This window comes from Microtus oregoni, unplaced genomic scaffold (assembly GCF_018167655.1).
Source record: "Microtus oregoni isolate MIOR12 unplaced genomic scaffold, Mior012 000079F_003, whole genome shotgun sequence".
Classification (NCBI taxonomy): domain Eukaryota; kingdom Metazoa; phylum Chordata; class Mammalia; order Rodentia; family Cricetidae; genus Microtus; species Microtus oregoni.
The window spans coordinates 227,647-243,797 of record NW_024544155.1 but is presented as its reverse complement, the minus strand read 5'-3'; the positions used below and the strand labels follow the sequence as shown (position 1 = coordinate 243,797).

The 16,151-nt window shown below is 35.1% G+C and overlaps 1 protein-coding gene across 1 annotated transcript in view; it reads left to right on the top strand.

Moving 5' to 3' along the window:
* Positions 1 to 16,151, top strand: part of Cfap47 (cilia and flagella associated protein 47) — a 279,387-nt gene that overhangs the window by 126,828 nt on the left and 136,408 nt on the right. The window contains 3 exon segments of the mRNA XM_041642780.1: positions 6,085 to 6,274; positions 12,899 to 12,996; positions 13,280 to 13,396. Coding sequence (XP_041498714.1) covers positions 6,085 to 6,274; positions 12,899 to 12,996; positions 13,280 to 13,396 — 405 coding nt within the window.

Here is a 16,151-nt window from a genome sequence, read left to right as displayed (position 1 = left end):
TATTCCATAGTCTTTGAAAGATATGAAGAATGCCGATCTAACTGAAATATATTTTTATATATCTAGAAAATCTAACTAACATGACTACAAACTTGACTATTATTAATGATTATCCATTAACAACCTATATACATTACATTTTTACATAAACTACACAATCACAATACCTTAATCAATATCAGAAATACATATACATATAATAAAATTGACCTTAAATTAATATCAGTAAACCAAGATTCATATCAATGCAAATTATTCACATCTGTATCATCTCCCCCTTTAAATGTAAAAGAACATTTATAAACAATTTTTGGGAATATGGGCGCTGTTATTTCTCTCCAAACTGCTTCCTGCTGAATGGGGGGCATCGTTAATTAAGTCTTTCATGGCATAACCTGTGTGCTAATTTTATCTCAGTTGGCAGTTGAGCGAAGCAATTTTCCGAAAGTGTTCACAGCAACCCTTCAGGAGGGCGTGGTCCATCATACCATATTGGAATAGAAGAAATCCACAGACTCTCACCCTCTGTAAAAACAAAATAAGAAACTCCTTTCCATAGCGTCATGTCCTTAGATCCAAATTTCAAAGTCAAGGCATTTTCAAAATATCTATGTTGGATTAGTTCAGCAGCATATATAAACTAATATCTTTTGACATCTGTTGCTCCTTCCTCAGCATTCAAACAATTCAAAGAGAGCATAATAGCATACAGTATCAATATTCTCTGTATTTTCCATCTTTGTGTGGCTTTATTTTAACTCTATTTCGTTTATTTTTATTTTTAACTTTTTGCTTTTTGAGACAAGTTCTCTGTGTATCTTTGACCTGGAATAACTCTGTGGACCAGGCTGTCCTTGAACTCTTAGAGATCCCTCTGTCTCTGCCTCCCTGGCATTGGGATTAAAGGTGTTTGCTACCACACCTTGAAGTCACAGATGTCAATCTCCCTCTGCTTCCCAGGTGTGTACTACCACACCGGTGCAACTGCTCTCTTTCTTCCTTATTTTTGTTTTTTACATTAAGAACTTAAACTTTTATTCTACATATATATTTTAACACTGTAAATCATTTAAAATTTTTTTTTTGTCTTTGACGCTCTCTTTACTGTATCTCTCTCTGTTTTTCTGACCACATGAGTCTAATTTACCAAGCAATCTCAGTAGGACTAAAGCCGTGGCTTTGCCGGCTAGATGTAGCCCATTTCTTAGCTTTCTGCCATTTCAAACTTGTGACTGAGGTACTGGCCAGAGCTGCATTCAGTGCCTCAAGTCTACAGTGTTTCAAGGTCCTTGCCATCAAACAAGTTGAAACAGACAACACTCAAGTCCTTTCTCTGTAGCTGGCCCTCCTGCCTCAAGCAGTCAAGAGTTTGCGCTGGCAGGACGGCCCAGAAAGCCAGCATTTTAAAACAACACAGGTTTTTTCCTGCTACTGCTGAAAACAAACAAGCATTCAGTTGGCTTTTATCAACATCATTTAAATGTTTCGTGGCAGGACCTCTTAAGAGCTGCAGTGTTTGGCAGCTGAAGCTGAGTTAGGAAGCCTCTCTTAGATGAGAGCGCTTGCTTACTTCTAGCAAACAGAGCAGACCCGAGAAATCGCTGCTACCAAGAAAACATGCTTTACTCTTTCCCAAGCTTTCTCATGCTTTCAGTGGATACAGTTGTCCACACATCTGGGCGCCATTCTGTAGTAATAGGAGTGGCGGGCCTGCGTCTCCTGCACCCTGGCCGCCTGGCTTGCTTATGTCCCGAAATAACAACACAAAACTGTATTCATTTAAACACTGTTTGGCCCAGGGTTAGTTTATGTATACTATCAGATCAAATACAAAAAGCTATACTTTGACTTCCTTCCTTCAAATTTGTATCCCCTTGATCTCCTTTAGTTGTCTTATTGCTCTACCTAGAACTTCTAGTACTATATTGAATAGATATGGAGAGAGTATATAACCTTGTCTTGTCCCTGATTTTAGTAGACTTGCTTTGAGTTTCTCTCCATTTAATTTGATATTGTTATATTTGCTTTTAATATGTTTCGGTATGTCTTTTGTATCCCTTATGTCTTTAAGACTTTTGACATGAAAGGTGTTGGAGTTTTTCAAAGGCATTTTCAGCATCTAATGATGCTGAATTTTTCCTTTCATTTGTTTTATATGGTGGATTACATTGACAGATTTTCTTATGTTGAACCAGCCCTGCATCTCTGGGTTAAATCCTACTTGGCCATGGTGGATGATCTTTTTTGTTTGTTATTGGGCTCGGTTTGCCAGTATTTTACTCAGTGTTTTTCTATCAATGTTCTTGAGGGAAATTGGTCTTTGATTTTCTTTCTTTCTTGAATTTGTGTGGTTTATGTACCAGGGTGATTTTGGCCTCATAAAATGAATTTTTCAGTGTTCCTTCTGTTTCTGTTTCATGGAATAATTTGTGGAGTGCTGATGCTAGATTTCTTCAAATATCTGGTAACATTTTGCACTTAGATCTGGCCCTAGACTTTTGTTTGTGTAGTTTGGATAGTTTTAATATTGCTTCTATTACCTTGGCAGTTGTAGGTCTATTTAAATTGTTTATCTAATCTTGATTTCACTTTGTTAAGTGGTATTTATAGGGAAAATTGTCCATATATTTTAGATATTCAAGTTTTGTTGGTTCCAGGCTTTTGAACTATGTTTAGTCCATATTTACTGATTTTTTTCTTATGAAACCTGACAGTTTCTGGGTAGAGTGAATAAGCAAATTTTAAATAATGGTAGATGATGTCAATTAACTTATGGACTTTTAGGTGCCAAGAATTATATCTCCAAATTAGTTGACATACTTAACAAGGTATTCTGCCTTTTGTACTTCACATTTCATTCCATCAATTCATACTTTCATGATTTTTATGTTAAACATCAAATACTATCATGTTCCTCCAAATGTGTCTGATTTGTGTGAAGTCTTTTTATTTATTATTTATTTATTTATTTATTTATTTTTGAGATACAGGGTTTCTTTGTAGCTTTGGCCCCTCTCCTGGAACTAGCCCTTGTAGACCAGACTGTACTCGAACTCACAAAGATCTGCCTCCCTCTGCCTCTCAAATGATGGGATTAAAGGCATGTGCAACCACCGACCAGCTTTTTTGTGAGGTATTATGTTTCCTATATGCTTTTATTACTCATATCAATAATATAGCTATGTATATTAAAACATTTAAATAACTATCACTCTGTGGCACAGGGAAAATGGGTAAATATTTCAGCAGTGGTAGTAACAGCACTTCTGTAAAAAAAATCTACTTTGTATATTTTGAGTCTTTCTATATTTAATTATACCTCTATATAATGATGTCTGTCCATCATTAAATATGTCATCCTAGTAAATGTTCGCTTGTAATTCTTATTCTCTTTCCAAAGTAGCTGTGATAGTTGACAGATGATTTCTAAGTTCCCTCAAATTAACAGACCCAAACATTTATGTCATTAGCTGTAGTTATGTATGTAATTCATCATTTGTTTTTCCTCAGAATGGACTAGGAATCCTTTTCCAAGACTTTCAGTTGCATTTTAATGTATATCGGATTTAAAACTAAGGAATTATAGGTCTAATACATGCTATATTTCTATCATAGAAATGAATAAGAAATGCTATAATAATGCCTTTCATATTTATGGATTGCTATACTCACCACATAGCTCAGATAAAACTCCAAAATTATACATTAGATTTATTTGGTAAAAATTCTATGTAGTTTCCATTATGGAAAGGAAAGGACAGTATGAGACCTTTCACATTTTTTTTAAAAAGATTTATTTATTTATTATGTATACAACATTCTGCCTCGATGTATGCCCGCACACCAGAGCAGGGCGCCAGATCTCAGTACAGATGGTTGTGAGCCACCATGTGGTTGCTGGGAATTGAACTCAGGACCTCTGGAAGAGAAGCCAGAGCTCTTAACCTCTGAGCCATCTCTCCAGCCCTGACCTTTCACATTTTTAAATTGTACATACTTGAGATATAGCATAAATATATGATACATGAGGATATGAGCACGTTTTCTGTAGTTACACGTGTGAATATGAAATTTTTTTTTTAAGTTGGATTATCCCAGGAGCAGGCTCTGAGATAAGTATCAAACACTTTGTTTGAGAAGTGGGCTGTGTGGGCTCTGTGGTTCTTTGACAGGGAAATATTCCCTTTAGTGATAATTTGCATTTGTCCACAATAAACTTTTAGAATGGGGAGGTGAATGCTGGGTAGATGTGAACAGTGCAACCATATATCTAGAAAATATGTCACTCAGGTTGTTTTCTTCACATCCAAGATGTTAGAGAACTAGCTTTGATATTATCAAGATGTGCTTGTGAACTGAGGTAAAAGTATGCATATAATGTAAAGAGTAGAGCAGACTCATTTATTTAGAATGCTTTACAATATCTGTCACTCTATAACTGAATAATGTTATCTGGCTAAATATATAATGAAATAAAACTCATTGTTGCTGTCATCTAGAATCTACACCAAAAATTTCTGAAAGGTAGCTCTTAGCACATCTTTGATATATTTTTCTGCTTCTCATATGCAGTGCACTTTTAGTGAACGAATTTGTGACATTCCTTACCAAAATTGACAGCATGAGATAAAAGTACATTGAATTGCCTTTGTAACTTTATTTCCTTTAATACACATATGCCTGGCATGTTGACACACACCTATATTCCCAGTTCAGCAGGAAAAGACAGGGAAATCAGAGGTACAGGCCATCCTTGGCTTCATAGCCAGTTAGAGGCTAGCTTGAGATACATGAGATCTAGTGACCAATCAACCAACAAAAATACCCATTAAGTTTAATATTAAACTGTATTTTGAGTGGGATAATGGTTGATATTGACTGTCAAATTTACAGTATCTTAAAGAAAAATCTCTGGACATATCTGTGAAAGAATGTCTAGATTGGACAATTATGCTAAGATGCTCATTCTCAATATAGGCAATACCATTCATTACATAGGCTAGGGTCTAGATTGGGATAAAAAGAAAGCAATTTGAGTACCCACTGTTAGGGTCCAAGAGAAGTCCTCATAAAAGAACACCAGTTATGTATGCAATTAGCAAGAACACTTTATTAATCCAACATGATGGGATGGCACATGGCAATAGCCCAAGATGCTCACAGGGCCCCGTTAAACCTAGATATGGGAATTCCAGGGAGGAGAGATTAGTCTGGGGGCTGATTGTTGATTTAAACAAGCAGTTTATGGGTTGTTATAGGATTGGTTGGCCACTCAATGGTTAGGGACTTGTCAGCTGCAGGGTCGGAGAAACTATCTTTAGTTTCTTTAGCTTGAACAAGGTGGTGGGTACCCTCTAATTGGTTGCCCCCGGGTTCTGCCTTTCCCCCAAACTGGTTGCTCAGCACCAGTCAATTCCAGTAAACTGAAACTATGGCCTGATCCCTGACAGGGACTATTAGAAATCTATCATGGCTCTGGTCTGCCTCCCTGACCCTATCACTTATGTTCATCCATATTTGCTTCTTGACTTTGGTTGCAATGTGACCAGTTATCTCACATTTTGGGATATAGTGACTCCCATCCCTAAAACTGTGACCTAATATAAAGCCCTTCTTCCTTAACCTACTCTTTTCAGATATTTTGTTATAGCATCAAAAGTAACTAATACAGATGGGTAAAACAAAGAATAGTTACTAATACAGATAGGTAATCTTGATATTTAAAATTTTAAGTTTTGTAAACTGTAAGAAAACTAAAAGCATGCCAAATTCATGTCTGTTAATGAATTGTCATTCTAACGGGTCTGTTGTCAAGTATAGTTTTTTTAAAAAAAAATTAAGAAGTGTCTTGTTACAAGTTGCATAGTAAGGAACTCCGTAGTATAAATGGTATTCAAGCAAAAAGTTGAAGACTGGAAGTGACTACTAGTGGGACATCCCTCATCAATTCTCTTATTCTAGACCAGGTGCATTAACCACAAAATACTAGTGTCTTCCCTTACTTATCTAGTTGGGATAATTAGCTTTTCAGATCTGAGTTTATTTTCCATCTGACTGTAATAATTATTTCTTTCAAAATTCCAGGTTATGATTCTATCTCGAGTGGCACCACATTCCTACAGTTCTGCTCCACCCATACGTGGGGCGAGCACTTCAAAAATCAACCCCTGTTTTGCATCCAGCAACATATATTCTAATGCTGAAAGGATTCTACTTAGTTGGCTGAATACAAATTATGAGAGTCATCGACATGTTATATGGAAAACCAACAAATGCGGTATGATATTTTTCTTTAAACAGTTATAATTTGCAATGCAAAATTAATATAAAAGGAGCTATACATATATGACTTATTTTGGTTGGTTTAAGATGGCTATTACTTCACGATCTTCAAGGTGAGATATTAAGAAATGCTTTTTACAAGTGATCAAAGCGGACTCTCTGAATGTGGCTGACAATGGGGGCTGACTGAGAAGCCAACAATAATGGCACTGGGATTTGATTTTACTGCATGTACTGGCTTTCTGGGTTCCTAGTCTGTTTGGATGCACTCCTTCCTAAGCCTAGATGGAAAAGGGATGGGCTTCGACTTCCCACAGGGCAGGGTACCCTGCCTTCTCTTCGGACTGGAGGGGGAGTGGGAGGGAATTGGGAGGAGGGGAGGAGGTAAAAATTTTGAATGGTATTATTTATAAAGCAATAAAAAAAAGAAAAAAGATGCTTTTTAATATATCTGGGAGAAGAAATGATGAAATATATATTGAAATGTTCTCGAAATTTGGATATTAAAAACACCCCTAGCATTGTTCCTTGCATTTTTAGCTCTGTAAAGTAGTAAACTCGGTTTGTACTTTATTTATGGGTGTCATGTTGTATATCACTCTGTGAAAATAATCTTTAATGAATTCTTTTGTGGATAGATCATGGTAAGGTACACAAAAATATTTAACTCTTCCCCCATTAAACATCTACATTGAATTCTCTATCAAGAGCCTGAAATTCCTTTTGCAAAGATCTAGTTGCCAATATAGCCAATATATACAGTTTTCCTCTTGTTCTCAGCATTAACTGTTTTTATTCAGAAATGTTTGGAAATGCGTTTTTAGTTTTAAATCAACTCCTTTTCTCAGAAAATATGCAAATCTTTTGTGATTAGAGTAGACTTTGCTAATACTCGATGCGTGACGTTCAATCTAAGTCCTAGAACTAAGCAGAAGATTGTACAGTTTGGTTTTTATTAAGGTTTTCAATTGTATTTTTTTTATAAATTAAAGTTATTATTATCTAATATTCCCTCCAAACCAGGTTTAAATTTACCTGTTTCTCTTGGGTTCTTTATTTGTACTTGAACAGAATTGTTTCAATATAACATGTATCTGTTTATCTGGCTCCCCCCTGTAGATTATAGGTTTCCTTAAAGGTGCAATCTCTTTTTAAAATTAATCATTTTATTTACATCATTTCCTCTTTTCTTTTTTCAGTCCAAACCCTCCCATATGCCTCTCCCTACTTTCTTTCAAAACCATGGCTTCTTTTTTTATATTGTATTATTTCTTACTTTGTACATAAGTGTGTGTGAGCATGCACATGCATTTCTGAATGTGATAAGTATAACATGCTGAGTCTGTATAATGTTTCTGGTATGTATGCTTTCAGGGATGACCATTGGATAACCAACAGGTATGTTTTTCCCCTGAGAAGTTAATTTTTCAATCTCAACCTTCCTTGGATTATTTTAGTTCATTACTTGTTTAGCATCCTGGGCTTCCCCCATCCACTTTGGCATGTCTGTTGTCCTTGTTCAGCTCATATTTTGGTAGTCATGTTGATGAGAATTTTATGAGTGTAGCTTCTGGTATTATTAGGAGACACAATCTTACTGAAAATCACTGCTACTCTGGCCCTTACAATCTTTTTGTCCCTCTTCTGCAATATTGCCTGACTATTAGGTTCAGGAGTTGTCTTGTTTAAATATGTCTTTTGGGACTGGGCTCTACAACTCTGCAATTTGATATTGTGTTTTTCTGTAATGGTCTCAGTCTGTTGTAAACAAAACTTTCCTTGTGGAGGGGTGATTGCTACATTTATCTGTGGATGTAAGGAAAACAACATTTATATTTTTGTCAGGGAATTTATGCTGATTTAGTAAAGTAGTGGTTGTCAGTTTTCCTTCAAGATCCATGACTTCTTTATCCCTGGGCAGTTAGCTAGGTTTCCAGTACTTGGCGTGGTTTCCCTCTTGCTGTGTGGGCATTAAGTCCTATTGAAGGCTCTTGTTTACTGTGAAGGCATGTGAGATATTTCTGCTCTCTTCATGTTATCTCGACATACTGATTGCTGTGGATCAAAGGCATAATCACTCTGTAGGACTGTTTACTCCCCATTTGGAAACTTTTCCCCACTTTCCCGTTTTTCCAGACAAATCACTTGCACCCTGATATTTTTCTTTGTATTGCTCCCCAAGCCCCACTATATCAGCAATGGCCTCTTTTGTCTTTCCTGGTTTCTGGATTTATTCTAGAATATTTATTTATGTCTAAAGATTTTGAACTATGAGCCTGTAATGAGAGAGAAAAATGTAATATTTGCCTTTCTGTGTCTGTGTTATTTCACTCTACATGATCTTTTCTAGTTAGACTCATTTATTTTCAAAGGTCATGATTCCATTTTTATTTACTGTTGAGTAGTATTTCGTAGTGTGTAATTATGTAATCATGCCAAGTAAAAGCATACCAAATGGCAAAATAAGAGCATACATTTTCAAATTCTTTTAGACTTGTTATTTTATGTATGAGTGTTTGCCTGCCTGCATGCATGTGTGTACACCCCGTCCATACCTATTGCCCATGAAGATCAGAAGTAAAGAGAGTTTTGTGTCACAATGTGGATATTGCTATCAAATCCTTCTCCTCTGGAAGAACAACAAATGCTCTTAACCTATGACCTGTCAAAAGCTTCAAAAGCATGCAGTTTTTGCCTCCATATTAGTTACATGCCTAGAATAAATTCATAGCAAAAAGTTGCAGATTTATTTATTTCTAGTATGACAAGATGGAAGAAATATGACATAGAATCTCATGGATACAGGATTTCTTTAGCCATTGATAAAAACAAAAATTTGATTCATAGTGTAGTAGTATAGTTTAATAATAAAATGTATTTATAAATATCTAGAAAAGATGATATTGAATGTTCTCAATAGACAGCAATGATAAATGTTTGAAGTATTGAATATACTGGTTATCCTTTTTTGATTATCATACATTATATTCATGTTCTGAAATATACCATATCACATAAATATGTACAATTTTTTCTGTTAATTAACATAAAATATGTTTTAATTTAGATAACAGTGAAGATTACACATGTAAATATGTTTAATTATGCTTATTAAATAATAAAATGCTTCAATTTTTGCTACATGGGTTATTCTCACTAAAACTGCTAAACTTATCTTGAAATGATCTAAAATAGACTTAATTTGCCAGTTCTAATGTTCAGTAAAATAAATGCATTAATCTTTCTATGGCATTAAAGGATTCAATTTTGATTTTAACAGCCATGTCTCTTTTTCATCATACTATTCTGTACCAACATTTTGTTTGAATTTTAAGGTATCTATTTGAATTAATATGTTGTTAAACTAGATGAAAATAGAAACTCAAATGCCAGTTTTAATTTAAACATGTCTAACAGCATTTGAATCTTTTTATTTCTAATTTTTGAAAGCTATATAAAACTTTTGATTTCCTGAATATTTTGTTAAGCTACTTTTCTATTCCAATAAATACTGGATAATGCCTAACATCTGTTTTCAATAACCTTCCTTCTGATGCCTGTGTTGCTGTTTCAACTTAGCTGTCATTTTGTATAAAATCTTGAATATAGAAGAAAGAATAGCCAATATCAAAAGAGCTATCATATAAGTAGAATGAATTTTCGAAATACCTAAGCCTGATCTAAATCATAGTGACATTTTTGCAACAGCTTTTGACATAAAAGACAATGCACAGTCGTGAAATGAGTGATGAGGAAGGAGTTTTATTAAAGTTTTATTTTTACCTCTTGTCAACATTGTCCTAAAAAGCACTTCATCCCTTCTTATCGAAAGTCATTCTTGAGTAGCACCGCACCATGCCTGCTGGCATTTGTCATGTTAGTTTTATACCAAAACAATTGCAAAGTTGTAATGGTTTGGAAAAAACAAACAAACAAAAAACATCAGTAGCAGTGTTTTCTGTAGACATGTGTAGAGAGCCCAGAAAAATAAATGTCCTACACTTGCAACAATAAAGCCTAGACAAATGCTCTAATTGCAGGTAAATCCAAGTAGAAACAGGTGCTTTCTGGAAGAAGTGATAATCTAAGCAGGATATATTTTTTAAATGAAAATTAAAACCAGTAGAAAGTGGGGGTGCTTGGCTATCTAGCAAAAGTCAGCTATACACAAGCAAGAAAGCATGAAAGGCCTAGGACCACAGTTGGATGTTTGATAGGAAAAATTCAGAAATCAGTTTAGATATGGGCAATAGGAAAGATGCCTATAAAGCAAGATCCCATCTATGATAGATCCATTTTGCAAAATCCCAAATTCCTTTAAAGGGAGAGAACCTGGACAGGGAATGCTTGTGAATGAATTCTCTGTTCAAATGCAAGTATATAGGCATATATTTTTTCTACATCACCATGGAAGGCATACAGAGACTTATGGCATTGTGGTCCAGTAGGAGAGCAGGCTACATCTCCAGTTGGCACAAAAATAAACACTATGTTCTTTGTTGTTCTGCCTTGGTAGGTCCAAATGATATAAAGTTGAAAGAGTCATTTAGTCTTGCTCCATGCTTTCTGAGAGCAACTGAGATTGGGCAATATGTGACAGGGTTAGAGTGCTTTTAAGGAGACCTTGAGGAGACACTGTATGAAACTGTAAAGATAGAACCTTGATTACAACAGATACATGTTAGTGATGCTAGGATCATAGAGTGACTACCAAGGAAAGGCACAGAAGCAATATGATCTGCAGGTGGCAGAAGTGGAGTAAGGGAGACCCCAAAAGCATGCTGGATCCAAGGGGATTCTTATGGCAAGCTCCAGATGTCCTACACAGAGCTGCAGGATTTGATGTTGATTTGCATGGTTGTCTTGATTTGTTCTAATCATTCCTTGCTATGCCCCCTTTCCTTTTAGAATGGGAAATTTTATTCTATGCCATTGTACATTAGGAGTAATTTTTTTGTTTGTGTGTGTGTGTGTGTGTGTTATAGAAGCTCATATTTAAGAGAAAACCAAGTCTTCTATTTTCACGTGTAATCCAAGTTTGGTTTGTGCAATGAACACGATCATGTCCTGATCATAGCCTTTGTCATATCTTTTTCATGGGAAATGGGAATCAAAGAAGGACTTGAAGGATATCTGATACTTAGCATATTCTCGTTTGATTTCAAGTGGCAGGATATAAAAAACTATGAAGAATATGTGCCTTTTTGAGAATTTAAAAATTAGGATATGTGTTCAACAATAGCAATGAGTTCTGTCTAATCTTTTTACCATGTAGTTTTGGATAGCTTTTCAAATATACACCTGGTTCCCAGATACTTTCCCTTCTTGTTCCAGTTTCACTGTAGTAACTGCTTTGTAATTGAGAGTTATTTTTTCACTCTTCTAACTCATAGTCTTTTTCATAGTCCAGTTTTGATTTCTTCAAGCCATAGATCTCCATCTTCTAAATATCCCATAGGGTAAAGAATTTCTTCAACCAAAAAACTTTCCTAATACCATAGATTTCAAAGGAATAACAAATCTTTTCAGTTTTGGTGCTCATACATGTTGTCCATCATTGATCAAACATTTGAACAAATATATATATTAGGGTGTGGTGGCATAAGTCTGAAATCCCAGCACTTTGAAAGTAGAAACAATAGACTCCAACTTAAAAGTTAGCAACCTGTATATATATAGTCCACGTATACCCTGGGGTACATGGGTCTCCTTCAAACAAAGAAGGAAGGAAGGAAAGAATGAAGGAAGGAAGGAAGGAAGGATGAGGAATGTGCTAAAATACCATATTTATGTTCTATTAGTACACAAAATGTTTTTTGGAGTGGCTTCTGAAGAACTAAGAAACATTTGTTGTTGTAGTTGGTTTTGTTTTTTTTTTTTGTTTTTGTTGTTGTTTTTTGTTCTTCCAGGCAAGGTTTCTCTGTGTAGCTTTGGAGACTGTCCTGGAACTAGCTCTTGTAGACCAGGCTGGCCTCAAACTCACAGAGATCTCCCTGCCTCTGCCTCCCGAGTGCTGGGATTAAAGGTGTACACCAACACGGCCTGGCCCTTGTAATTGGTTTTAAGTCATATGGATATTTTTCATAGTACCTTAGCTTCATTTCTTTTGCTCTGATAAAATAATTCGAGTAAAAGCAAATTAGAGGTAAAGAAAGTGTATTTAAGGTTATAATACTGGGTATCAGTCCATCATTGTGGGCAAGTCAAGGCAGGAATTTCAAACAGATACTCACATTGCATCTATATTGAAGAGCTGAGATTAATGAGTGCATATTTACAATGCCCACTTTCCCCACTCAAACACATTCCAGCACTCTGCCAAGAGAATGGTGTCTGCCATAGTTGGTAAGGTGTCCCCACTTCAGCTAATGTAAATAAGACAGTTCTGTATGCACAGACATTCCTATAGCCAATCCACTGTAGACACTTTTTTATTGAGACTATTCCCAGGTGACTCTAGTTGTATCACATAGCCAAAGGTAACCTCATACTGAGTATTTATGAAATTCATAGTTTTTTTTTTAATAAAGACATAATTTTCTTTGTTCTTCAAAATGCTTTAAGACATATCACAACAGAGTTAAAATATTATTGTTTTTCCTTTTTCTCAAAATAGAAAGTATTCCTCCTGAGAGATGGATAGTGAATTTTGACACAGATCTTCTTGATGGCCTTGTTTTTGCTACACAGCTGGCAGCATATTGCCCATTTTTGGTAAGGGTTATTTCAGTGTTCAATGGTAGTTTCCTGTCTGAGGAAAACTAGTCATTAAAAGTAGAAGTTTGTTTCCTGTAAACTACTTTCTTAAATGTCTTATTCTGACTGAAATACATGAATGGTATTACCTAGTATTTTCTTTTTGATTAATCTTAAGTGTTGAGTGCAATATTCTGTTTTAGATGCTAAGATCCAAATGATTCTTTGTTGCACTAAAAAGAAAACTTATATTCATCTGTTTTTATTCTATTAATTAAAGCTCTGTTGCCTTAACTTCCAGATTGAGTCTCATTTTACAAGTATGTACACACGACCAAGACGTCCTGAACAGTATTTGCACAATTGCTTGATTATTATAAATAGTCTCCGTGAAATTGGCTTTGATTTGAACTTACAGGTGAGTACTTTTGTATATCAGATGCTTTTCAGAGTTTATGAATTGCATTGCTTCATTTATTCATTTATAATATTCCTTTGATAGTTGTTTGCATAGCAAAGTCATTTTATACCAGATCCCGATATTTACATTCATTTTTATTGGAAGAGATATAAGGAGAAACTGTAAATATTAAATCAGGGAATTATTTTGTAATGGTTGCATTTTTACGAAATTAGTCGGGTGGTGGTGGTGCATTCCTTTAAATCCAGCACTCGGGAGGGAGAGGCAGGTGGATCTCTGTGAGTTCAAGTTGAGCTTGGTCTACGAGAGCTAGTTCCAGGACAGACTCCAAAGCTACAGAGAAACCCAGTCTGGAAAAAAAAATAAAATAAAATAAAAAATAAAATGAATGTTAATGGTACAATTTTTATACTTCACACCAATTGCTAAACCTCCTCCATGAATACCTCCAAATAGAACATTTTGAAGGTATCGAGATGGTTAAATCATTACTCATATTTTCAAAGGTGGTAACAATTCATAATGCAAAAATGCATACCAAGATGCTTATAGAAGATGAACAGTTGATTGCCACAGGAAACATATAAATTAGAATTAGATTTCAAGAGAGAAGATATTCTTATAAGGAACCCAGGAAAAATCATGTGGAATGCCTGGTACTTAGGCTAGTTTTTGAAATGTGTTTGGGATTCACAAGAAATGTCTGCCTTTGGAGAATTCAGTTGATTGTCTGCTATAATTTGTTTCTCTCTAACATTTCATCATGTAGTTTACTCGATGCTAATTTCATTACATAGTTGTTTAAAAATTAAATGTCTGCTAGATAAAAAGTATAGGAACTGACAACAAACTGATGAAACAGGTAATGTGTTTTTTTCCAGCTAGTTTCAGTGAATAACTTTGTACATGCATTGATTTATCAAGTTAAAGGCAGGTTTAAAAATGTCACTGCCAAGTTAGCAAACCAGTAATGAATCGATTATTGATGCTTGTGATTTGAGTAGGAATGGCCCGCATAGACTCATGTGCTTGACCCGTACGGAGTGGCACTATTAAGTGATGTGGCCTTGTTGGAGTAGGTGTGGCCTTGTTGCTGGAATTATGTCACTGTGGAGGCAGCTTTGAGGTCCTATATGCTGTGTGTGTGTGTGTGTGTGTGTGTGTGTGTGTGTGTGTATACTGATGCTACACACCTAGTTTACAGACAGTTCACTTCCTGATGCCTGAGCATTATGATGTAGAATTTCTGTAGCACCATGCCTGCCTGCATACCACCTATCATGAAGGTAATGGCCTAAACATCTGAACTGTAAACTCATCCCAATTAAATGTTTCCTTTATAAGAGTTGTTGTGGTCATGGTGTTTGTTCACAGCAACAAAAGCCCTAAGTAAGACAGTGCTTATGCTAGCTCACATTTTGCTCCTATTAAAGTAAGCCATGTGATTTATTATTAGTGTTTATATTTCTTCATTATTCTTTTTTTTATAACTGAAAAATCCATTTAATAATTTGTAGTTCTTAAGTTATATTCTTTGATGGAGTCTTAAGTCCTGGGGTTTGTTATTAATGTTTATATTTCTTCATTATGTATTTGGGTTTTTTTATAACTGAAAAATCCATTGGATAAGTTGCTGTTCTCATGTGAAGTCATACAGTCTGATGAAGTCTTATTACCTAGTGTGTGTGTGTGTGTGTGTGTGTGCGCGTGTGAGTCTTATATTAATATATGACTTATGTAATACAAATTAATAAATAAATATGATTTGTATTTGAAGCAAAGTTGCTGTAATTGTTCAGTGTTAGGTAGAATGCTTGTCAGAAGATAAATCTGATGTAGGTGTGTCTTCTTACTATGTGTTGCTTTCATTGGTTAATTGATAAAGAAACTGCTTGGTCTGATAGGTCAGAACATAGGTGGGTGGAGTAGACAGAACAGAATGCTGGGAAAAAGGGAAGTGGGGCAGATGCCATGATTCTTCGACCCAAGAGGGATGTAGGCTAGAATCTTTCCCGGTAAGCCACCACCTCGTGGTGCTACACAGATTATTAGAAATGGGTTAATCAAGATGTGAGAATTAGCCAATAAGAGGCTGGAAATAATGGGCCAGGGAGTTTGTGTGTTGTTATTTTGGGTGTAAAGCTAACCATGCAGGAGCCGGGTGGGACAAAAAGCAGGCCTGCTCATCCTATCACTACATAAATCTATAAAACGTATACAGGATGTAAATAATTCAGCAATTAATTATGGAACTAAGGATGAATCATTATGCTAATTTTAACACTAAATTTTTTTCTTGATTTTGTTGTATAGGATATGTTAGACTTATCTCAGAATATTGATGAGTATAAGGTTATTTAAAACAAGAAAATTCAGCATTTTAAGTAGGATAAAATCAAGCAGAGAAATTCTAGAGTCAAATATTGAGTATTTTAGCAAAGTTATTCATGTTTATTGTTCTTCAGCAGTTGTCAGTATGCTGACATTGTTTTACTACTGCACACTAAGAATCACCATTTTCTAGTATTCTCACTCACACTGATCTTCATTGCACCACCTCTTATTTTGCTTTTCTTTTCACAAAAAATTATGTGTATTTTCAACTGGATCCAATATTTATTTTTCATTGCATATTATGAATCAAAATTACATCATAGGCTTTAGGATAAACTATTGCTAGATGAAAGAAACTATATATATATATATATATATATATATGTATATATATATATATATATATATATATATATAT